The 25,171-nt window shown below is 42.3% G+C and overlaps 1 protein-coding gene across 1 annotated transcript in view; it reads right to left on the reverse strand.

Annotated features, from left to right (window-relative positions):
• Positions 1–25,171, reverse strand: part of YIF1A (Yip1 interacting factor homolog A, membrane trafficking protein) — a 466,700-nt gene that overhangs the window by 100,839 nt on the left and 340,690 nt on the right. The window contains exon 7 of the mRNA XM_044075685.1: positions 12,094–12,187. Coding sequence (XP_043931620.1) covers positions 12,094–12,187 — 94 coding nt within the window. The remainder of the gene's footprint in view (positions 1–12,093; positions 12,188–25,171) is intronic.

Raw genomic sequence — 25,171 nt, forward strand, 5'->3', positions numbered from 1 at the left:
TTAAGCACCCGCAGACCGAATGTAGGTGAGGCGAAATCCTGCTTCCATGTCTGTCAATCGCCCGGGATTCACGACTGGGAGGATGGACAAACCTACTCTGCTATGCCAACTCCTTTTTAGTAGCAACAGCTACCACTATAGCATTGACTGGCACCCCTTTCGACCAAAACTGTCCGTCTGAGGGTGGACTTAATTTGTCTGCTCGTTTGGGCACTGGTTCCACAGTACTGGGCTCCTTCCATGCTCTGCTGGTGATAAGGTCCAACAGTTATTCTACAGGCAGGGGGGATCCCAGGTGGTAGATGGTCCCATCCTGAAGGGATTCAGGTACACGGACTCCTCGGAGAATGGGGGTTGGGAAGACCATCCGCCTTTCAATTTGAGAATCTCTAGGATGTCTCCAAAGGTGACATCATCATCAGGTGGAGATCTGGGGGACTCGTCCCCTTCATCAAGGGCCGCATCCAAAGTGAGAGACTCCATCGGGGAGCCTAGGTGCCTCCTCTTGCATGTTGTCTTCCATGGCTAAACCTCTGAGGTGGGCTCAGGGGAGGACTCGGAAGAGTGGGGAAAAGTGGGGTAACTTCCCCTTGAAGGCCAGTTCAGGAGGGATGACCGGGAGAAGGATGAGAAGGGCTCAACTCTGAGAGATGAGGGGGGCTGGGAAGGGCCTTGAAGAGCAGGGGAGGCAGCTCCAGCAGTGGAGAAAGTCCTCTCTACTACCAAGAAAGCCAAAGGGCTGGATGATGCCACTTCTCATTCCTGGCAGACAAGGCCACCTGAGAAGAGAAAGCAGGGCATGCCACCACCTCAAGAACCCTGGATAATGCTGGCCCCGAGCTGTCAAGTGCCGAGGGGCACAGACCGGTCTGAAAAAACTGGACTGGAAACCCCCCCCCCCCCAAGGACTCCGGAGCAGCTGCTCAGGTCTGGGACCCAGTCTGCTTTGAAGTAGGAAGGGCAGAGCCAGTCAGGGACTTGGACAGAATGCAGACAAAGTGGGCTCTGGGACTCCCCGTTGCCTCCTCACTGCAGTCCAGGTCCTGGTAGTTCGAAACCGCCTAGGTCAAATGAGGAGATAGAAGTGTAAGGGCAAGGGAAGGACCACTGGCCAAATGGGCAGGGGACAAAAGAAGCCCCAGCTCTACTTGAGCCTTGAGTATCATCCTGTCCATGTCGGATGGGAGCAAGCTCCTGGAGGACCTAGAAGAAGCAGATCTAGCTGGGGATGTGTGCCTAGACCCCAAGTGCCTCCTACAATTGTCAGAAAGGCTCCTATGCCCAGGAGCAGTGAAACGCTGCTCTGAGCTAGAACCCAAAGGAGAGTCCACAATCAAGATAGTGGGATCAGACATGGGTCCTGGATCCAAGCATTTAGAACTCAAACACCTCGGATCCGAGGAGGACTGATCCGTGGCAGGCTTTGTCATGGCCAGAAGAGGCACTCCTCATGTGAGTTGGAAATGGGCATCTTCCGATCACACAAGGAGCACCTCTTAAACCCTGTTAGATTATCAGACATAATGGATTTAATAGACCAAGCACCAAATCCAACACAGAACTGAAGCTGTAAACCAGGGAAACAAGCCGTAGAAAAAAAAAAAAAAAAAAAAACCTGTGAAAAACAAGCAACAATCACAAAGACAACTACTATACACAAGAAAGGAACTAAGTCTAAAGCAAGGGATTTTAAAAATGGTGCCAAAAGGCAGACTGAAGAAGAAATATAATTAGAAAGGGAAGGGAGGCTAGAGGTACAAAACTACCAACTCAGTAAGCAAAAATTAGATTTAACGTTAGAAAAACAAAGAATTCTGAAAAAGTCACTTATCCCACAAGAAGGACTCAAGCCAGTAGGAATCGCATCTGTAGTAGTGAGCGGCAAATGAGATCTGAGGGGTTAGGGGGCAGCAAGGGATTATGGGTGTGTGAGGAGCTCGAACCTAGGATCTAGAAAGTTGCTGTCTCGGATCCGATGTCGGATCCTACGACCCAGAAGCAAGGAATAGTGACATGGATAACATCAGATACAGAATTTTAACTATATGCTTTATTATTAATGGCTTAGGAACCAAATATGGTTTGTTACATAGCTGTGGTGAGATTAGAACCTAATGTACCATAAAGAAAAGTAAAAAAAAAAAAAAAGATATAGGTTCATAGGCAAGTACTACGCTAGCTGCCCTTGCAAGCCATTTTAAGCTTGGACAATTTCTCTTGTTTTGCTTGAAATAACCTATTCAATTTGGTTACAGATTGCCTATACCCATGGTGATGTAATTTTATAAAAAAGCATCCCTAGAAGCCTTACAGTAACTATTCTAAAAAGATATGATCTCACAATAAAAAAAAATGGTATAAAAGATAAAAAATAGCCTGGATCATACAGCTTACAAGACAATCAATCCATGGACCATATTCACCTTGTCAACAACTACCCTCAAAGGGCACATCCTAACTCCAAGAGGGCAAAACACAAGCCTGAAATGAAATTACATGCACCCAAGGAAATCATGGAGGACTGAGTACTTAGCATGGGATGATAGACATAAATAACTGCATGAATCTGTAACCGGCAGCATAGGGATACAGGTTCAGGCCTGTCTTGGTAGCAGAGGGTCTTTAGTCTGATGATCTTTTAAGTTAGACACTTTGGGGCTTCCACGCTGTGTAAGGGGTCTGAGCAAGTATATACAGTAAAAGAAGCACTGTTACATTCTAAAACTGGTACAATCAGGACACAGGAATGCTAACTTCTTTTGATCTAGCAGAGGCACCTTTAGTTATTAAACTAGACTAGATTGAAGGATTTCCTGACTACTGTTGTTGGTGCTGGCAAAAGGACAGGGAGTCTTCTATGAAGCTGCTGAGATCTCTGACTATCAGTCTGGAAAGAGCTGCTGCCTATAACGCAGGGCTGCTGTTGACAGTAATTTACCAAAAGTGACAATGCTGAACTTCTTTGCACTTAACTTAAGACCAGTTCTAATACACCACTGATCTGTATGATTTAGCCGTTGGTGCTGTAACACAGTATCAGACGCCAAGTGAACCACCCTTTAATAACATATATGGTGGGTAAGTGGTTTGGAGACATGAGAAGCAGATGCTAAAAAAGAATGGGTCCCTATATCAAATCCTGAGGAACACCATTAGTCATCATTTTGCTTATTAATGTGGTATCTACTAGTTTAACTATGAGGATTGTCAGCCAGTCTGATATCCACCTTACAGCAACAGTGTGTCTACATTTAGGCCTTTAAGATATTTACACTTACAGCATGGGAAATAGTATGCAAAGTCTTTGCCAGATGTAGGTATGCTGTATGAACTGCACTGCAGCTCTCTACAGCTTCAGTGACTTTCTTGACCAAGTTTACTAACTTAAATAGCCATGACCTCACTCTGACTAAACCATATTATTGTGGGTCTAGAGGAATATAATTTTTATACTGAAGTTTATGAAGTCAAAAATGATATATTCTATGGCTTTGCAAATTAGGCTTGTTAGGAAGGCAAGTCTATAGTTCTTGGGAACTGAGGCAGTGGTCCCGCATTTTGCAAATGCAGAGCAACAGCTGTTTTCCACACCTCAGGAACATACCCTGAGGGTATGCTTAAGGTGAATAGCTTTAGAAGGTTTCAGTAAGGGTGTGTTTGGCACTGTTGATTAAGCAGCTAGGTATTGAAAAAATCCTTCTAGGGAGGACTACTACAAATTAGTTCAGAGGATTGCAGGGAGTTACTTCATCATCTGATGAAGACCAAGCCTATTATCCAAAGGCCAAACATCCTTCAGATGTTGATTATCAGGTAAGACTCACTACCACAAACAGAATCCTTATCACTGCATGGATAATATGCAAGCTCCAAACTGTGGAAAATGTGGGTACAAAGACATTCATAAGCTAAACCATGGACCAAGTGGTAAGTAATCTGCGAAAAGCAGCACAGTGCACTGTGCATGATTCAGGAAGAAGAAGAATGCAAAAATAGTTGTACACATGTTGTGTAACTTTGCATTCAGTCATCAACTACTACAAGCATTATTCATTTACAGTCTGTAGAAAGTGTTAAGACTGCTCATCTATGAGTTACTGCTACGAAAGAAAGTGCATTTAGTCTCTCCCAGAAGATGCCCTTTAGGGATCTTTTAGAAGCTGAAACTTCCATAAATTACTGTGGAATAAGTCCTCTCAGCTCCTTTAAAAGCTAAGAACACCAATCCTCCATAGACTCTGGCAACATACCAGGTTGCCTGATCATCAGTGGCAAATAAGGCCCATCTGAACCCCTATTTAACATCTTTAAACTAAGCCTCTCTATTAACTATATTCCCTATGCCTGGAAACAGCCACTATATTGAGATAACACAAGGGTGGCCTTACCTTTGACTCTGGACGAATCTCACTAGCCTCATATACAAAAACTATGGAACATATTTCAAACCTTATTAATTCAGACACTGGTAATGAAAATCTTTTAACCCTGGACCATCATCAGTTTGGCTTTGCCAAAGGCAGGTCCTAACTCTTTAATTTAGTTAATTTCTTTGAAAACCTCACTGAAGGAGTGGAGAGCAGTTTGACAGCACATACAGCATGTCTGGACCTGACCAAGGCTTTGACATCATTCTTCATGCAGGCATTACTGAAATACACGTACAAATGAATATAAATCCTTATGCTGCATGGTGGATGGCTAACTGGATGTTGAACAAAACACACCTGTGGTCACAGTTGTAAGCACCACTTCCAAAAGCAAAAACGGTTCATGAGGTGTACCATAGAGCTCGGTTTGGCCCTTCTTCTATCTGACATCTATTTCATAGACAAGTAAACCGAGGAACCAGCTCCAAATATGGAAAAAAACAGCAACAGTAATGGCACAAACAGCAGTTTTTCTCCAATTTCATTCCAGAAAGTTACTTTGTGGAATAAAACTGGAGAAAAACAGCTCTTTGGGCCATTACTGGTGGCATTTCTTTCTGAATAGGAGATGATTCCTGGGTTCACTTTGTTTATTAGTTTTACCTATCGTGGGATTTGATCCTACTTGTGAATCTATTTCACAGACCTTCAGATGAATATTCCCAGCCTATGGTTGCTAAAGTTTGCAGAGAAATGTAAACCTGAGTGATGTTATTCAATCATTTTTTTTCTTCAACATGGGTGATACTATGCTACAATTGTAAGGGCAATGGTCTCAATTTAAATGTGAAAAAATATACTATACTTCATTCTGGTAAACAAAAGACTTCCACATCATAGGAAAGGAACCAAGCCTTCAACAGCAGATGAGAAACCGATATGTTAGATTCACATCCCAACATATCCTCCACCTCCGGAACAAGTTGAGCAGCACCTTTGCTACCTTCAAACATTGTGAGAACATTATTAACCATGTTGAAATATAAGTCAAAAGGTCCCACATGGTTTGGTGCCAGGAGTAAACTACTTCAACGTGTAAAAAATATATGAAGAGGATCACCAAAGGAACACTGCAGCACTAAATCCAGACAATTTATTGAAAAAAGTTAAGCACTTTCATCAAAATCACAAGACTTCATCAGAAGAAGAACATACAGAAAATGCCATATTTAAATACCCTAACCCTTACAGCCACTGGTTGACAAAGCAAACATCATTTCCTGTAAAATAATTAAGCAGTTAGTAACACATAATCACAGTAACTGCCCACTACAACACACCAACTGTCACCTACCAACCACATAGACAATGTATTATGTAAACACAGATCTTGAATAAAATCACATAAAAAAGCTGATTTTAATTTTAATAAAGAACTAATGGATAACTTGTCATTGAGCCCAGGTGGTTGACATGCATTTAATTTGCTCTGCCACTTGAATTCTAAATATTCAAGGAAGTCATCGTCGGGCCACCCTCTTGGACACAGGTCTACTTGTTCAAGTACAAAAAATTTAAAATAATGTGTCGGGTGTACCTTTATATGCTTAAATAAAGCATTGGTTTCTTTATTTTTTAGTATATCATAGTTGTGTTGATATATTCTTTGTCTGAGGGCTCTGATTGTCTTCCCCACATAGTACCCCTCTCACATACCATACAGGTTGCAATATATACCACTCCCTTGGTGTAACAATAACACTTCCTATTAGTAATAATTTTACCATATTTCCTGACTCTAATGGAATCAGTGTCCAATATATAGTGGCATTGTCCACGCCTCCCACATTTAAAAGTTCCACCTAGGCCTGCCTTTAACTTTTTCCTCTCCACCAGGCCTTTCAAGGAGGTGCCCTTTTTATAAACCACAAGAGGTTTTCCCCCAACCTTTTGTTGATCTTCTCATCCAAACAAAAAATGGTCCAAAAATCATAAATGATGCTTCTAATGTTGAAAAAATCCCTAGTGAAGGGCTGGACACATGCCCTAGTAAAACTGTCAGTTTTGACCAAACCAGAGGTTCTATTCAAACCTTCAGGCTTCTCCAAGAGTGTAGAATAAATACCCCAAGCTCTTTTTGATTTGACTTCTTCAGCTATGTCATTTACAAAGTTAAAGTTAAAACCTCTTTTCTGCAACATTCCCATTAGGGCATCACATTCTTTAACAAAATCGTCCTGGTCAGACACCATTCTGGCCAATCTCACATACTGACCCTTGACAAGGGATTTTTTCTGATGCAGAGGATGGCAACTCTCAAAATGCAACAAAGAGTCAGAATAGGTAGGTTTTCTATAAAGGTGCAAAGTAAACCTACCCTTAAAGTGATCTTTCTTAATAGTAACATCCAGATAATTTAAGGTGTCAAGGTCCTGGGTCATGGTAAATTTCAAAAAGTTGGTAGTGTTATTGATGTAAACGAAGAACCTATTCAGGTCATCTTCGCTCCCATGCCAAAATAAGACCATATCATCCAGGTACCGTCCATATAGTACCCGCATGTCCTTGAATTCAGAGTTCATTATGTAGAGGTCTTCCCACTGTGCTAATACAATGCTATGACGGTGCTCAACATATGCCCATTGCCACCCCCTGCACCTGCTTGAATAAATGCCCCTCAAAAGTGATAAAATTGCTGTCCAGAACCATTTAAATACAGAACCTGATAGTAAAGATAGTGTCATTGTTCAATGTACTGTTTAAGCATAAATAGTCATAGAACCATTCTAGTCCCAACATCATGGGGTATTACTGAGAAGAGGTCACAAATGTCAATGGTGACCAAGATCAAGTCCTCATGGTACATACTGTTCTTAACTTTAGACAAAGTCCCAGGAGTCCTTGATCACCAGGTCTCTGTTATCGAGGGTGTGCTTAACAGTGTTGTCAATATATTTAGCCAAACTGAAGGTTTTAGAAGCTTTTGCATCGACAACTGGTCGTAAGGGGGGGGGGGGTGGTCAGAGATACTCTTATGTATTTTAGGGATTCCAGAAATGGTAGGAATCCTAGGATGCTTAGTTTCCAAAAATCTAGAAGTTTTTACAGTAATTTGCTAACTGAGTAAAAGTTGTTCAATGTCTAAATCTATACGCCTGTAGGATACATTCAACTCATTTTTGGAAACCTCTGTGTATCTGTCACTGTACAATAAGTCAGTCATTTTACTATTGTAGTCACACACATCCATGATAACAATTCCTCCCCCCCCCTTATCTGGTTTCATAATCCTGATTTCATCATTCTCCAAAATATCACGGAGCAATGTAATTTCTTGCCTAGTTAAATTATTGGCCCCATTATTATCGAGAAGGTTTTTGTTATTATTTTTGGCAACCACTTTTCTGAATTAATTTTCACAAAGGGTTTCATACATTTGTACTGTCGGGTGCATAGGGGGACTAAAAGTACTTGGTCTGTTTAATCTGCCTTGATTCCCCTGCAACATGCATTGTCCAGCCCCCTTCTGTGAAAAAAAAAGAGTTCCAAATTCAACTTCCTAGGGAATAATTTAAACTCCAACATAGTATTGACAATGTCACTACCAGTTGTTGGCACAAAGTTGAGCCTTTTTGAGAACAGTTCTACCCAATCAGTACTCACAGTTGTCTTACTATAATTGTAAATGCTGAAATCATATTCAAGATTCTTCACAATGGTACATTTAACTAGGCAAGAAATTACATTGCTCAGTGATATTTTGGAGAATGATGAAATCGGGATTATATACCGGATAAGGGGAGAGGAATTGTTATCATGGATGTGTGTGACTACAATAGTAAAATGACTGACTTATTGTACAGTGACACATACACAGACGTTTCCAAAAATGAGTTGAATATATCATACAGGGGTATAGATTTAGACACTGAACAACTTTTACTCAATGAGCAAATTACTGTAGAAATTTCTAGATTTTTGGAAACTAAGCATCCTAGGATTCCTACCATTTCTGGAATCCCTAAAATACATAAGAGTATCTCTGACCCCCCCCTCCCCCTTATGACCGACTGTCGATGCAAAAGCTTCTAAAACCTTCAGTTTGGCTAAATATATTGACAACACTGTTAAGCACACCCTCCATGACAGAGACCTGGTGATCAAGGACTCCTGGGACTTTCTGTCTAAAGTTAAGAACAGTATGTAGCACGAGGACTTGATCTTGGTCACCATTGACATTTGTGACCTCTTCTCAGTAATACCCCATGATGTTAGACTAGAATGGTTCTATGACTATTTATGCTTAAACAGTACATTGAACCATGACACTATCCTTACTATCAGGTCCTGTATGGAAGTGGTTCTGGATAACAATTTTATCACTTTTGAGGGGCATTTATTCAAGCAGGTGCAGGAGGTGGCAATGGGTGCCTGTTGCGCACCGTCATTTGCTAACATTGTATTAGCACAGTGGGAAGACCTCTACGTAGTGAACTCTGAATTCAAGGACATGTGGGTACTATATGGACGGTACCTGGATGATATGGTCTTATTTTGGCATGGGAGCGAAGATGACCTGAATAGGTTCTTCGTTTACATAAACAACACTACCAACTTTTTGAAATTTACCATGACCAAGGACCTTGACCCCTTAAATTATCTGGATGTTACTATTAAGAAAGATCACTTTAAGGGTAGGTTTACTTTGCACCTTTATAGAAAACCTACCTATTCTAACTCTTTGTTGCATTTTGAGAGTTGCCACCCTCTGCATCAGAAAAAATCCCTTGTCATGGGTCAATATGTGAGATTGGCCAGAATGGTGTCTGACCAGGACGATTTTGTTAAAGAATGTGATGTCCTAATGGGAATGTTGCAGAAAAGAGGTTAACCCTTTAACTTTGTCAATGACATAGCTGAAGAAGTCAAATCAAAAAGAGCTGGGGGTATTTATTCTACACTCATGGAGAAGCCTGAAAGTTTGAATAGAACCTCTGGTTTGGTCAAAACTGACAGTTTTACTAGGGCATGTGTCCTGCCCTTCACTAGGGATTTTTTCAACATTAGAAGCATCATTTATGATTTTTGGACCATTTTTTTGTTTAAATGAGAAGATCACCAAAAGGTTGGGGGAAAAAACCTCTTGTGGTTTATAAAAAGGGCACCTCCTTGAAAGGCCTGGTGGAGAGGAAAAAGTTAAAGGCAGGCCTAGGTGGAACTTTTAAATGTGGGGGGTGTGGACAATGCCCCTATATATTGCACACTGAATCCATTACAGTCAGGAACTATGGTAAAATTATTACTAATAGGTAGTGCTATTGTTACACCAAGGGAGTGGTATGTATTGCAACCTGTATGGTATGTGAGGGGTACTATGTGGGGAAGACAATCAGAGCCCTCAGACAAAGAATATATCAACACAACTATGATATACTAAAAATAAAGAAACCAATGCTTTATTTAAGCATATAAAGGTACACCCGACACATTATTTTAAATTTTTGTACTTGAACAAGTAGACCTGGGTCCACGAGGGGGGCCCGACGATGACTTCCTTGAATATTTAGAGCTCAAGTGGCAGATCAAATTAAATGCATGTCAACCACCTGGGCTCAATGACAAGTTATCCATTAGTTCCTTTGGTGATCCTCTTCATATATTTTTTACTTGGTTTTGGTGCTCGTTATTTCTAAGTATACTTCAACGTGTATATACACTACATGGACATGTCTGAAGGGATACAAATGTTAAGCAGTCAGAGCCGTACAATGAACATGTGATGACATCTAAGGAAATTGTGATTTTTTTACTATGAGTATACGTGCTTATTTCTAATTACTGGTACAATCTGCGGTACAGTCTGCTAATGATGGAGATTCCTGCAGCTGTACACCGGAATACTATTCTCACTTGCAGAAAAAGACAAACACAATAGCTCCAAGTGTAATACTGAACTATATGCAAGTTAAGATCTCAAATGCTGCTTACTGGTCTCTGCGCAGCTGTCAGCACATGGATGAACGCACTTGTCAAACATATTGGACACACAATGTGGGGCTGGAAATACACTCCATGGTACTGCATTACACCAGAAGGAGAGTTTCAGCAAGTCTGTGAGTAGTACAAGTTTCACAGATACTAGACATGTACTTTGCACATTCCTATGCAACCATACCTGAAATATGAACAATAATAATGGTAATATAACTGCTGCGCACACATCACTTCACTGATACAGACAGGGAAGGGATGTTTGTCTGTGGTGACAGCAGGGTGATCATCTATAAAATGTAGGGATACATGGACTGTGTACAAACTACAGTGAGCACAAGGCATGTACAGAACTGCACAACATTTATGAATGTCTACTAAGAGGTGATCTCTGCTGGACTTACAAAGCCATGTCTGACCCAGCTCTGTTAGAAATGCTACATCTAAAGAAATCCCAATCCCTCTGCACCAAATGCTCCAGAGACCTCAACCTCATTACCACAATCAACAGAACATGCTGGAGGGACAGGTTCATAACCCAGAGACTGCCCATGCTCTGGAATATACTTTTCATACCTGTCATGCAGAGCACCTCACTGGCCCTCTTCAAGAGAAATCTTGATGAGTGGACGGGAAATAGAAAGTTCACCCCGGGGATCACTCCAGTGGCTCTACTTGATAGAGGCACTGGGAACTAATGTCGGGCGGCACAATGCCAGGGCATTTATATGGGCTATGCTTGTAAAGGCTCCAGGGCCATTAGCCTAGTACACATCTATGAACCTATGTCCTAGCCCATTTCTGTGCAGTGCCACTATGATTATCTTTAGAAAAGCAGACGAAAAACAGTGAAATGAAGAATGAAAAAAGGTTCTCTCTACACTGAAAGTAAGCAGAAATAACAGTTTGGTGACTGGGTATGGTAGTCAAATTCAATCTTACAGCATTTTAGGAAAGAAATATTAGAAAAATAGAAGAGCCAGTGCCTTTGGAGGGAAATCTTATCTGTATACTTCCTGAATAAAGTCTTCAAAAGTTGCTGTGAATAACTGCGGTTCCTAGTACAGAAAGCAAGCAAATAAATAACCAGCTCCAAGCCAAGACTCAGGGAAGCTATTTAAACTCTAGAACCTTCTCAAGTGGATTTTAACTTTAAAGTGGAACAAACTAACCTGTATAGTCCTCAGGATGAAATCTAGTAAAGATTGTTTGGGACATTAGCATGGTATTTGTGTCCACCTGCTCTATTACAAACATAAGATGCTCAGTAGTAATTTTTTTTTTCATGAAATGTCTGGCCTGCCCCATCTTAACCATCAAGACCCTTGTTCACTCTGCTGACTCAGATACTCACTTCCAGGCCACACCCAATATTACCAGGTGTGAAGAAAGTCAAGCTGAGATCTATGAGCAGTATGGATTATGTCTTATCCACATCTCTGTTTCACCTAATGTCAGTATAAAATGATGGCAAGATGAAGAGATTTGGGAAAAATTCAGAAACTTAAGACTATAGCTCAGTGAACCACACTGTAACATAAAGATGCCCATTAAACAATGCAGATATTATTTCACCTCAACTTTTACTTAAATGTATTCATTGAGGCCACAGACATACAATACAGCTCAGAAACATTAACACTTGTCCACGTAAAACAAATTGTTTTCTTTAAAGGAGATTTTTGTTTTCTTCAGAAGGAAAGAAAAAAAATAGCTGATGGATCATACTTACTATAAAGTACATCAGTGCACAGGAGGTCCAGGCCAGACTCACATAGTAGCCATCACTGCCAAATACCAAGCCACTTACAACTGTGAGAATCATCCTAGTAAAATCAAAACAAAACATATGCAAAAAATCATGAGGCTCAGGAAAACTAAAACAAATACAAATAAAACTGCTAATGTGTTAAACATCTGATATAATATTTAAGACTCCAGTGTGAATAATATGTACAATAAATGGAAATGACACTAATTATGAGGCATCATGCAACACACAGAACATAAATGTGGGTGGTGGCAGTGATATGTTTCAGTGGTGCAATTGCGGTAAAAGGAAGCTGAGGCATTTGTACATATTTATAGAACATAAGATATGTTACTTAAGTATAGCACAATTTACAATGAAAACCTCTTTGGTGGGTTTTAAAAATGGGTTCACTCTCTGCACTAACCCCAGTCCAGCAATTTCTTCTTAAAGATCCAATGATCATGGTGTGCATGCTTGATGCCAGCAAATGTTGTGACATCTTGCATGCATCATATAAATACACCTAGCCCCCCCCCCCCCGAGTCTAGCAGTTATCCCCCACTACTACGAGGCAAACGTCCTGTAAATCCAGAAATAAAGTACAGCTGTGTAGGATGCTTATCATTACAGTAGATATTTAAGAAGTCTGTGTAACAGAATCACTTCAACTGGGTTTTCTTAGAGCACTTGTTTGTGGCTGTCGTCATTCTTCTGAAAACTGGGTTTCACAGACTTTCGTGATCAACATATATCTGCAATCACAAGAGCAATACTACTTAAATATGAATGGCATCCAATATAAAACAAGAACACTAAAAAGTATTTTTTTAAGACTGCATGCCCCCTGTGCCCCTCCCCCGATGTGGGGGTCTGTACCCACATTCCTACTATAGATAACAGATCAACTCCAAGATCACTATATCACACAGAAAAGAAACCCCAGTACACCTCAACCTCAATAATTCAGGACAAAACATGGTAATAGCCACTAGGGATCTCAAAATGTATTGATTACTAGTTTTGTGACAACAAACTTGGCACCCCTATGAAGGCACCTACGCAAGTAATGTAAGACAGCAAGTAAAAAAACTCTGCATTCACCCTCTTCAAATCAAGGCTGAAAGTCACCTCTACAAGGAGAGCTATGCCTATGGTACAAGAATCATACAGTCTAAAGTAAAAAGTATCAAGCAAAGAACAGCTCAGGCAACACCAACAGTAAAAAAAACTAACAGAAAACTATACACATATCTCAAGTAGCATCACAGGGATGGAAGGGTATGATGTGTTCCTATTACAGTGATCTTTACTTGAACAACTGCTGTTATCGTAACTATCCTACTTCTTTGGAAGAGTCACCTTAATATTACAGTTTGGTAGCATCTAACTCAGTAAATGAGCACCACTGGCAGGTGGACAGTTAAAGAATTTCTTGTAGCAGAGTTAAGCTAAAACCTGTACTACCCCTAGACTTAACCTCTAAGTGTTTCATTAAACTATAGAATGCAGTCCAAAATAGGTCTTAAGTGGCAGTATACGTGGCTGCTGTTCAAGCAGAATGTGTCAAGGTCTATGTTAGACTAAACAGTAGACCCACTTACAGGAGGGGTTCCTCCTTTTAAAGAACACAAACACAGTGTTTCATTAAAATCAGTGAACTTTTGGTAGACTAGCTCAAATTTCTGTGAAAAGAAGTTATGTCTTACCATAACGCTCCATCTAAAGTGTCGATATCCACTTATCTTGACTGTGGTTCGGTTCCATATATCGGAACTGACTTGGCTGTTAGTTCAGCTTATGCCTCCAAAACTCTTGAGCCTAAGCTTTACCCATACTGCCTCAAAGGATTACCTCAAATCGAGTTTGCATAAATAGTGACAGACAGCAGTAACAGACCAGCCACCATATCTCGTATTCCTAAAAATTGAAAGACAATATTTTGAGAAAGATTCTTTCCACAGAGAAACTGAAGTGGGGAAGGAGGGTGGGATGTCAAAGATAAGGAAGACAGACAACACAAATGAACAGTATTGTAAGGGCCAACTTTATTTAATGTTGGCACCACTTATTCCTCAACTGTGGACAGAGTCCGAAATACCTAAATCCTGGGAGGTCTCATAGAAGAATATTCCTGAGATCTTCGCGAGCAAAATGACGCTTAGTCCCTAGAGAGCAGATCCAGCCTGTAAGGAGTAACAAAGGTATGAGGGAAGCCCAGGTAGTCGCCTATAATAAACATCATCAATAGAAGCTGTGGAAATGAAAGACTGCAGAAGTGGCTACTGCCCTTGTTGAATGTGCTTAACAGGTCCTGTACTGCACTTTTTGTTATAAATGAAAATTGTACAGTCTAAGCCATTCAGACAGAGTAACTTTAGAAACAGGTTTTCCCATAGTAGCAGAAGAAAGAAATAACTGGTCCGATTTCATATTTCCTTTATTTTGTGAAGGGTAAAACGCAATTGTCTGGTGCACATCTAGTAAACGAGACAATATTCACCCTTGTTTGAAAAATTAGATAGAAAAGTACAGTTTTGTACTCACTCATAAATGTAGATGTTCAAGATCCACATTGCTGCAGTCCTACACTTGGTAGTCCGGGCTGTCCTCGGTCGTCCAATATCAAAGTATAGCATGACGTCGGGTCAAGGGCGCATTTGACCGGACACATCAGGACGCCAGGGTACAAAATGCAAGCATGACCGACGCCATATCCTCAGTCCCTTTTTCTTGCCCCAGATATCAGAAGACCCTAAAAATAAAGGTCACAAAACCAAAACAGCAAAATCAAGCTATCAGGATTATCCTTGGATGTTCTTCCTTGATCTTTAGTAGTACTTTGTGTATCAAGGGAAGAGGTGGGAATGCATATGCTGTTAGGCCTTTCCAGCTGAAGGAGAGCGAATCCACTTTCCATGCTAGTGGGTGGAATGTCCTTGTGCAGAATTTTTTGAGCTGTTGATTGTGAGGTGATGCGAATAGATCTACCTGAGGCATTCCCCATTTCCTTGAGATGGTCTTGAAGATGTCCGGGTGCAGGTGCCATTCGTGGGCATCTGATGTGGTTCTGCTTAATATGTCTGCTAGAATATTTTGCTTTCCTGGTACAAATATTGCCTGTAGCTGGATGTTGTAGCTGAGTGCCAGGGTCCACAGCTCCAAAGTCATTCTGCATAGGGGGTATGAATGAGTGCCTCCCTGTTTGTTGATGTACCACATGACTGTGGTGTTGTCTGTCCTTATCATCAACTGGCCCTCTTTGAGAAATGGTCTGAACTTTTGGATTGCCAGTTTTACGGCCAGCATTTCTTTTAGGTTGATGTGCAGGCGGTTGATCCTGAGTCCACAATCCTTGCACGCATTTGTCCAGCATATGGGGCCCCCATCCTAGGCCTGAAGCGCCTGTTGTGATGCTCTGGCTTGCTTGACATCTGCGAAAGGGAAGGCCTGGGTTGGACTGGCATGCCTGAGCCCACCATAGGAACTCCTGTTTTAAGCATGGAATTAGTGGGATTTCTGTTTCTAGACTGTGTCTGTGTTGGGACCATAAATTCCTTAGGTACCACTGTAGTTTTCTCATATGTAGTCTGGCAAATGGGACCAAGATTATGCATGATGCCATGAAACCCAAGGCCTGCAGTACCTTCTTGCTGTTAACTTGCTCAGTTTTGTTAGTGCCAAGAAGTAAAGAGGAGTTCTTTTTGTTTTTCTGTAGTTAGGAATGCCATTTGCCTTACTGTGTCCAATTCCGCTCCCAAGAAAGTCCTTGTTTGGGATGGTATCAGCCTTGATTTTTGTAAATTGACTGTGTATCCCAGTGCTTGTAGCAAGTAAATGACCCTTCGTAAATCTGTTGTCAACTTGCTTTTGTTGTCCCCTTGTAGCAGGCAGTCGTCCAGGTATGGGTAAATTTGAATTCCCTGTAGTCTGCAATGTGCGATTACTGATGCCAGGCATTTTGTGAATACTCTGGGCGCAGTAGATAAGCCAAAAGGCAATGCTGAGAATTGATAGTGCTCTGATCCTGCAAGGAATCTGAGGTATCTTCTGCAGATTGGTCGAATGGGGACGTGCAGGTATGCCTCCTTGAGATCTAGAGTTACCAGCCAACACTCCTTGCCCAGCATGGGAAGAAGTTGCTGTAGGGTCAGCATTTTGAATTTTGGGACAATGATGTATGTATTCAAGGTAGACAGGTCGAGAATTGGTCTCCAACTTTTTTCCTTTCTTGGAACTAGGAATAGTCTGGAGTAGAACCCTTTCCTTGCTCTGCTGTTGGCACTTTTTCCACAGCTCTCATGTTTGCTAACTCCATTATCTGTTGTAAAGCCTCTGTTTTTTGATTTGGAGGCAGATTTGGCATTCCTTTTTTGACTGGTAAAGTGTGGAAATGGAATCTGTAACCTTGATCTATGGTTTGTAAAATCCACTTGTCTTTTGTTATGTGGTGCCAGTTCTTTGAGAATAAGGTTAACTTTCCGCCTAGAGGAGCTGCTATTTGTTCCCTGGTAGGCGGATTTAGGATTAAGTCACTGTTGGTGTGTTGATGTAGTGGCAGTGGTTGTGTCTGTACCTCTGTTGTTACCTTGCCACTGTCGTCCTCTGTAGGCACCTCCTCTGGATTGGATTCTGCCTCTGGGACGTCTATTCCTGCCCCTTTGAAATCTTGTGGAGTCAGGAAAGGACCAATTTTTGGCAGGCCAATTCCTGCTAAACCTAGGGGGTTGAACCTGCAGGAAATCTTTAACAGTTTGAACTGATTTTGCCTTTTCTTCCATTTTCTTCATAACCTGCTGAGCAGGTGCACCAAACAAACTTGTCTTATCCATAGGAGCATCTAGCAACTTAGCTTTAACATGATCCGGTAGAGCTTGCTCCTTTAGCCATGCATGCCTTCTAATTACTGTGCCAGTCATGGCTGATCTAAATGAAGCTCCAGTGCATCATAGCCACATTTTAAGGAATGGTTACTAACCTGTTGTATGTTATTTACCATTTCTAATACATATTTCTTGTCAAGAGATTCATCAGTGGTTAGTTTTTTAGTTAACTGATCAAGCATAAACTCTTGGTATTGTATCATGTGAAACTGACAGTTTAAAGCTCTAGCTGAGAGAGTAGCTGAAGTGTAAACCTTTTTACCCCATCTATCTAATGACCTTGCTTCCCTTTCAGAAGGAATAGGGTTTTAGTTATGGTCGGCTACTGCCTTGGGACCCTGGGAAATAGTTTCGGGGTCTGCAAGTGGAGCCTTGTAAAGGTGGTGATGAGTATCTGGTACCCTGTAAAATCTGTCTGGTTTGGCAGGGGCCGGGGGTAATGAATCTGGAGCAGAGCAGACATCGTTGAAAGCATCATCTACCACAGAGAGAACAGGAGGTATAGCTAAGGGCCTGTGCTGTGGAAGGTGCAGAAAGGTTCTAAGTCTTTTTCTGGAATCTGAAAAATCTTGTTGCTGCCATTGGAACTGCTCCCGCATGGCATGTAAGGTTTCAAAGGAGAATTCTTCTGGAGGGGAAGCAGCTGGAATGGATTCTTCAGCATCAGAATCTTCAAAATTGGAGAAAGGGGCCTCTGGCTGGTCAGTTATGTCTGATTCATCAGCAGAATCATCAGAGGACACTGGCTCAGGGGGCTCTGCCCTAGGTCTCTTCTCTGGGGCTGAGAGGCCCTGTCAGGGTGAGATTGAGATCCTCTAATTAATGAAATTAAATCTTCTGCCAAAGTAAGCATTTGAGAACTAGAAGAGGGTCTAGTTGAAGGTGGTTTAACAGGCACTGTTTTCTTAGTCTTGGCTGCTTTAGCCCTGGCGAAGGCCTTAATGGACATGGCTGCTGGAGGCCTAGCAGCACCACGCTGGGGTAGAGACATCCAAGGAATGGTGTCTGATAAGTCAGTGGTAGCCACCGTAGTGGCTAAAATTTCTGAGGCCAATTCAGGAGTTGTAGCAGGGCCTCAGCTGTGGAGATAGATTCGCTGTACCTTTATCAGTTTTCTCGGTTTCGCCGAAACCGAGACACTCGTTTGCTTAAGCATGGTTTCGCCAAACCACAGACCGCGAGTGTCGGTCTTTCTTTGGCGCTTTTGGCAGAAAGTGTTGTCGGAGGATCCGACGACATAACGCGCATCAAGTCAGACCCAAAACTGTTCTGCAAACTCCGACCGACGCCTGCCGCTCGTCGGTTGAAAGAAGCGCAGGCTGAACAGGCTGCTACGCCGTGGGCTGGGCCTAAACAAGGCAGACAGTAAGAATGGAAATCCTTATGAGGTATTTGTTTCCCACAGGTTAAACAATTATTAACTTTTTCTGACATCGGCTGAGGCAAGAAAGAGTCCTCAACGGGTACTTAGCTTTAGAAGTCTTCAAGTAGTATTCGGTAGAAGTAATCTCTGGATCCGACCGATCGGCACTTGCGAACCGCTTCTGCTTCGCGCCACGCGCAAGAAAGACTGAGGAAAATGGCGTGGGGTTGTGCCTTTATACCCGAAGACCCACAGAGATGACGTCGGGTGAAGAGCGACATCAGCCGAAGCCGGACCCGGACTTTGGAATCCGGCCGACTGACGGGCTGCCTGACGACAGGACAACCCAGCTGTTATGACTGCAGATGCATCCACGAAGGACATCAGATCAACTCCAAGATCACTATATCACACAGAAAAGAAACCCCAGTACACCTCAACCTCAATCATTCAGGACAAAACATGGTAATAGCCACTAGGGATCTGAAAATGTATTGATTACTAGTTTTGTGACAACAAACTTGGCACCCCTATGAAGGCACCTACGCAAGTAATGTAAGACAGCAAGAAAAGCAACTCTGCATTCACCCTCTTCAAATCAAGGCTGAAAGTCACCTCTACAAGGAGAGCTATGCCTATGGTACAAGAATCATACAGTCTAAATTAAAAGGTATCAAGCAAAGAACAGTTCAGGCAACACCAACAGTAAAAAAAAAAAAAAAAAAAAAAAAAAAACTAACAGAAAACTATACACATATCTAAATTAGCATCACAGGGATGGAAGGGTATGATGTGTTCCTATTACAGTGATCTTTACTTGAACAACTGCTGTTATCGTAACTATCCTACTTCTTTGGAAGTGTCACCTTAATATTACAGTTTGGTAGCATCTAACTAAGTAAATCAGCACCACTGGCAGGTGGACAGTTAAAGAATCTCTTGTAGCAGAGTTATGCTAAAACCTGTACTACCCCTAGACTTAACCTCTAAGTGTTTCATTAAACTATAGAATGCAGTCCAAAATAGGTCTTAAGTGGCAGTATACGTGGCTGCTGTTCAAGCAGAACAAGCTCAAGTCAAGGTCTAGCAGTGTTAGACTAAACAGTAGACCCACTTACAGGGAGGGGTTCCTCTCCTTTTTTAAAGAACACAAAACACAGTGTTTCATTAAAAATCAGTGAACTTTTGGTAGACTAGCTCAAATTTCTGTGAAAAAGAAGTTATGTCTTACCATAACGTTCCATCTGTGTTGTCGATATCCACTTATCCTTGACTGTGGGTTCGGTTCCATATATCGGAACTGACTTGGCTGTTAGTTCAGCTTGCGCCCTCCAAAACTCTTGAGCTAAGCTTTACCCATACTGCTCCTCAAAGGATTACCTCAAATCGAGTTTGCATAAAATAGTGACAGACAGCAGTAACAGACCAGCGACCATATCTGTATTCCTAAAAATTGAAAGACAATATTTTGAGAAAGATTCTTTCCACAGAGAAACTGAAGGGCAGGGGGAAGGAGGGTGGGGATGTCAAAGATAAGTGAAGACAGACAACACAAATGGAACAGTATTGTAAGGCACAACTTCTTTATTTAATGTTGGCAATCTTCACTTATTCCTCAACTGTGGGACAGAGTCCGCAGCTACCTAAATCCTGGGAGGTCTCACAGAAGAATATTCCTGAGATCTTCGAGCAAAATGACGCTAGTCCCCTAGAGAGCAGATCCAGCCTGTAAGGAGTAACAAAGGTATGAGGGGAAGCCCAGGTAGCCGCTGCACAAACATCATCAATAGAAGCTGTGGAATGAAAGACTGCAGAAGTGGCTACTGCCCTTGTTGAATGTGCTTTAACAGGTCCTGGTAATTGCACTTTCTTTTTGTTATAAATGAAAATTGTACAGTCTAAGCCATTCAGACAGAGTAACTTTAGAAACAGGTTTTCCCATAGTAGCAGAAGAGAAAGAAATAACTGGTCCGATTTCATATTTCCTTTATTTTGTGAAGGTAAAAACACAATTGTCTATGCACATCTAGTAAACGTAGACAATATTCACCCTTGTTTGAAAAATTAGGATAGAAAACTGGAAGTTGAATTGTCTGGTTGGTATTGGTTTTGGACACCATCTTTGGTAGAAAAGAAGGATTGGTTCACAAGGAAACCCTGTCTTTATGGAAAGTAAGGTATGCAGGTTTGCAAGGTAATGCTTGCAGCTCAGATAGCTATTACTTCTGCAAGGAGGATATCAGAAGTAATGTTTTCCAGGATAAAAACTTCAGCTCGCAAGCTGCAGAAGGTTCAAAATGAGAAGTAATTACAGAATGAAGTACCAGACTCAAGTCCCAAGGTGCAGAAGGGTCTTTGCATGGGGGTCTGAGCATCAACGTTCCTTTCAGAAAGGCTTTACAAAGTTTGTGGGACATTACCGTTATGTCATTCAAACCATTATGAAAATTTGAGAATGCAGTTAGATGCACTCGTATGGTCGAGACAGATGCTCCTGCTTCAAAAGCAATGTTAAAACTCCAGGGCCTTGTCAACTGGTGCTGAAAATGATCAAAATTAGTCTCTTGAAGCCCATTTTGAAAATTTTTGCCATTTGCTGAAGTACGACCTTCTAGTCGAAGGTTTGTGGGAAGCTAGAACAATTTGTTGAACTAGTGAAGTGAGAGTAGAATGCCTTGCAATCATTGAAACTGGAGAAACCATGCATTAAGCTTGAGATTTTGAAGATTCGGATGAACTAGTCCATCCAGATGGGGCAAAAGGTCTGGATCTGGGACCAGTGTCCAAGGTTTCCGAATTAGATGAGGCCAAAGAAAGAGAAACCACACCGGATGAGGCCAGAATGGGGCAATGAGAATTATTTTGTTTTATGACCTGTTGGCTTTCTTTAGAAACTGGGATATAAGAGGAATCGATGGAAAGGCATACAACAGACCGGGGGGCCAATTGTGAAGGAGAGCATCTCTTGGTGACTCCCCTGGAGGGGGAATTAGGGCAAAGTAGTTGCTGCACTTGCTGGTCAAGGGGGATGCACAGAGATCACTGCAGGGCGACCCCAGTGGCAGAATATCTTTTCTTCCACCAATGGACTGAGAGACAACTCGTGAGGCATTAGGATGATCCTGCTCAATTTGTCCACAATCATGTTGGAGCTAGCCGGAATATGCATTGTAATTAGAAAGCAGTCAGATGAAATTGCCCATTGCCATATTCTGAATGCTTCTCGGCAAAGAGGGTAAGATCTGGTTCCCCCTTGCTTGCTGATGCACCAGACTACTGACATGTCTGTTTGAATTGCAATCGTTCCAGAGGGGAGGGTTTCTTGGAATGCTTGCAATGCTAAGAGCACTACCCTCATCTCTAGAACACTGATGTGCAAACTTGATCTCTACCTAGGCCCAACTGCCTTTGACCATCTTTCCCAGATAATGCCCCCCACCCTATCCGGGACACATCTGTGGTCACTTTGGCTTGGGGATGAAGAGGGACAACGGGTCTTCCTGACAAAATTTCACTGGAGTGAAGCCACCACCACTCAGTTCTGTCTTGCATAAGTTGGTGATTAACACCAGATGTGACACTGGCCGATTCAGTAACGATCACTGGGACGCCAACAGCCACTGAAGAATCTACATGTGATATCTTGCAAGGGGAACTAGAGTGATGGAGGTTGACATTGATCCTAGAGTTTGTAGCAGCAGCATTGCAGTCACCTTTTTGCTGCGAATAATCTGACTGACTTGCAATCTTATTCTCTGAAGTCTTTCTGGAGGAAAAGCTGCAATGCTGGAGTTTGTGTTTAGCATCGCTCCTATAAATTCTAATTGCTGTATTGGCTCTTGATGGGATTATTCACAGTTTATAGTGATCCCCAGCGAGGAACAAGTGTGAAGATCACAGATTCTTACCTGTAAGAGTAGATGCCTGGTGGGAGTGGTGAGGAGCCAGTCATCTAGGTATGGAAACGCATGGAATCCTTGCAGTCTGAAGTGGGCTGCGACCACTGCCATGCATTTGTTGAACACCCTGAGGGCTGTGGTGAGACCAAAAGGCAGGGCTCTGAACTGATAATGACTGTCTCCCAGCCGAAAGTGCAGGAATCTTCCGGACTGCTTGTCCACTTTTATGTGATAATACACATCCTGAAGATTTACTTGAGCACATGCAATTGTCTTTTCCTAAGAACGGAAGTACAGCCCGAACTGTGACCATCTGGAACTGGTTGATTGAACTGATTTGTTACACTGACTGAGATGCTTTCCAGTCCCCTGTTTTCTTTGGAACTAAAAAGAATCCTGAGTAAACTCCGGATCCTATCTGGTCTGGTGGGACTGCTTGGGTGACTCCTGTTGAGCAGTTTTTTGAATTTCTAAGACTGTTGCATCCCTGTGACTCGGTGGCACGTCTGGGATTGCCTTCAATCTGCTGGGTTCTTCTGAGAAAGGGATATTGTAACCTCTGGTTATAATCCTCTGCACCCAAGTGTCAAGTTGCTATCCTCACCCAGGCAGGTGGGTGCAGGAATAAATAGCTGATGAGAGTTACCAGAGAAAGAATCCCTAGAACCCTGATTTTGTGGGCCACCTCTGCCTCATGTATGCATGGCATCTTCCATTGTTACTCCCCCCTCTGCCCAGAGGGAAGTTGTGGGGAGGTCCTTGGGACTTCTTGAACCATAGCTTCCCACTTCTCTGGTTCCTGGAGTAAGACCGCTGAGGAGTGGAAAAGGGTACGCACATGTCAGAAAGGGTCTTTCCATCTTTCTCACATCTGGCAAGGGTGTCTTTAACTTTGGGGCTAAAAAAGGAATGTTCCATCAAACAGAGCACTGATGAAAAAAGACTTAAATCGCATAAGTGCATCCAGGCATGTTTCCTAATGGTTATGCCCGAACCTCCTGCCCTCATTGTCCCTTTGGCTGCATGCACAATATGCCTCATGGACAAGTCCCAAACAGAATCTAGGGATGCCAGCTGAAAAGTTACCTTTTCTTGAACCACTTAAGCTACTACTTCTGTCAGAATATCTGATAGTTCTTTTATCAGATCTCGCTGAAGTCTCTTGAAATGTGCCATGTAATTCAAGGATCTTAGCGCGAAGGCCGATGAAGTGTATATACGTTTCCTGAATCTATCCATCGACCTCAACTTTTTACTAGGAGGATGGATAGTAGGACTTAGGCCAAACAAGTTCCTTTTGGTGGCTGCCACTACCACCATGGCATCTGTTGGTATTCCTTTCGCCCAATGCTGCTGATCCTGAGGAGATGACAAAATACGATATGGTATCTGGGATTATCTTGATAGACTCCGGTATCTTCCAAGCCCACTGTGCAATCAATGTAAACAGATCATCAGCAAGCGGAGAGATCCAGGAGGTACAGGTCAGGCATGGAAAGCCTCTAGGTATACCAATTCCTCCGAGGAAGGCTGAAGGGAAGTCCAGTCACCCCTCTGTTTCAGGATCTCTAGAATGTCTCCAAAGGAGACATCTGGTGGTGAATTTTGGGAACCTCCCCCTTCATCAAAATCAGTATCTTCAGGGAAAAACTCTTCAGGGAGTCTAAGTGCTTCCTCTTGCACATCTTACATGCAATGGCATACATCCTCTTGCATACTTCGGTCATAAAGGGACATCTGGTATAAAGCGGATGTCAGCACGCACTACCCTCAGAACGTAATGCCGCCAAGCACCAGCCTGTGCCTAGGTGAAAAACACATGACCAGGAAAGACAGGCAAGCAGCAGGGGGAAGGCGGGGGGGGGGGTAGCAATACTGCAGCATATAGAAGAGGAGGACATCTATTGTTATGGTAAGATTTTACACAACTCTTCTATGTCCTTCTATTCATATGCTGCACTATTCCTCACAGGGTCTATACTACGTCGAACTCAGAGGAATCCGAATGTTGTAATATCGAACCCAAATGTCCTTAATTCGAAAATAGCGAAGCCATGGCACACCGATTTTTTTCCCAGGGAAAAAAATTGGTGGGCTGTTTTATTTCCTCCACTGTGGTGTGATCTCGGAGTTGGTATATTTAAGTAGGGGGGTGGGGGCAAAGCCCCCCACTTTAGTTTAAGTTTAAAGTGTGCTTTTTTTTTTTTTGTTAACGGTACAGCGATTTCTTTCCCTGGGAAAAAAATCGCTGTTCTATGTTTTTGTAATTATCGGGTTTCGAACTTCATGGTTCGATATTACAATGTTCAAACTCTTGTGAGTCATCACATATGGGAGAATGCCAAAGTTCATGCTTGGGAAAGCTGGAGAGGAGGAGGGGCAGAAGCTTTTTCTACAAAGCCAAGCAGAACAGCCCTACCAAAAGCAGCCCTGGATTTGGAGATGACAAGAGTTTATATTGTTTAGTGAAAATATGAACAGAGGACCAGGTAGCCACCTCCAGGATAGAACAAGTGTCCAAACCCTTAAAGGAAAACCTCAGAAGAGGATACTGCTCTAGTAGAGTGTGACCTTACTGGAGAAGAAAGGCTCTTACCATTGGCTGAGTAACAGAAACAGCATTAGAAATCCAAAAATAAATAGTTTGCTTGGAAACCGGCTGACAATGGGCCCTAGGGTGGTAGGACACAAACAAGTGTTCAGATTTACAGATAGGCTTTGTTTTATCCAGGTAGTATCTGAGTTGCCTGTGCACATCCAAAGAATGCAGGATTCTCTCACTTTTAGATGGAGGGTGTCGCTCGTCTAGTCAGGAAGTAGACAAGTCTTTGTGGGTTCTGTTCAAGTAGCTTTATTATGTACAAACACATCAGGATTGAGGCTTAATAATTTTAACTTAGATAAACTTATAAACA

This window comes from Protopterus annectens, chromosome 6.part1 (assembly GCF_019279795.1).
Source record: "Protopterus annectens isolate FY-2018-M chromosome 6.part1, PAN1.0, whole genome shotgun sequence".
Classification (NCBI taxonomy): domain Eukaryota; kingdom Metazoa; phylum Chordata; order Ceratodontiformes; family Protopteridae; genus Protopterus; species Protopterus annectens.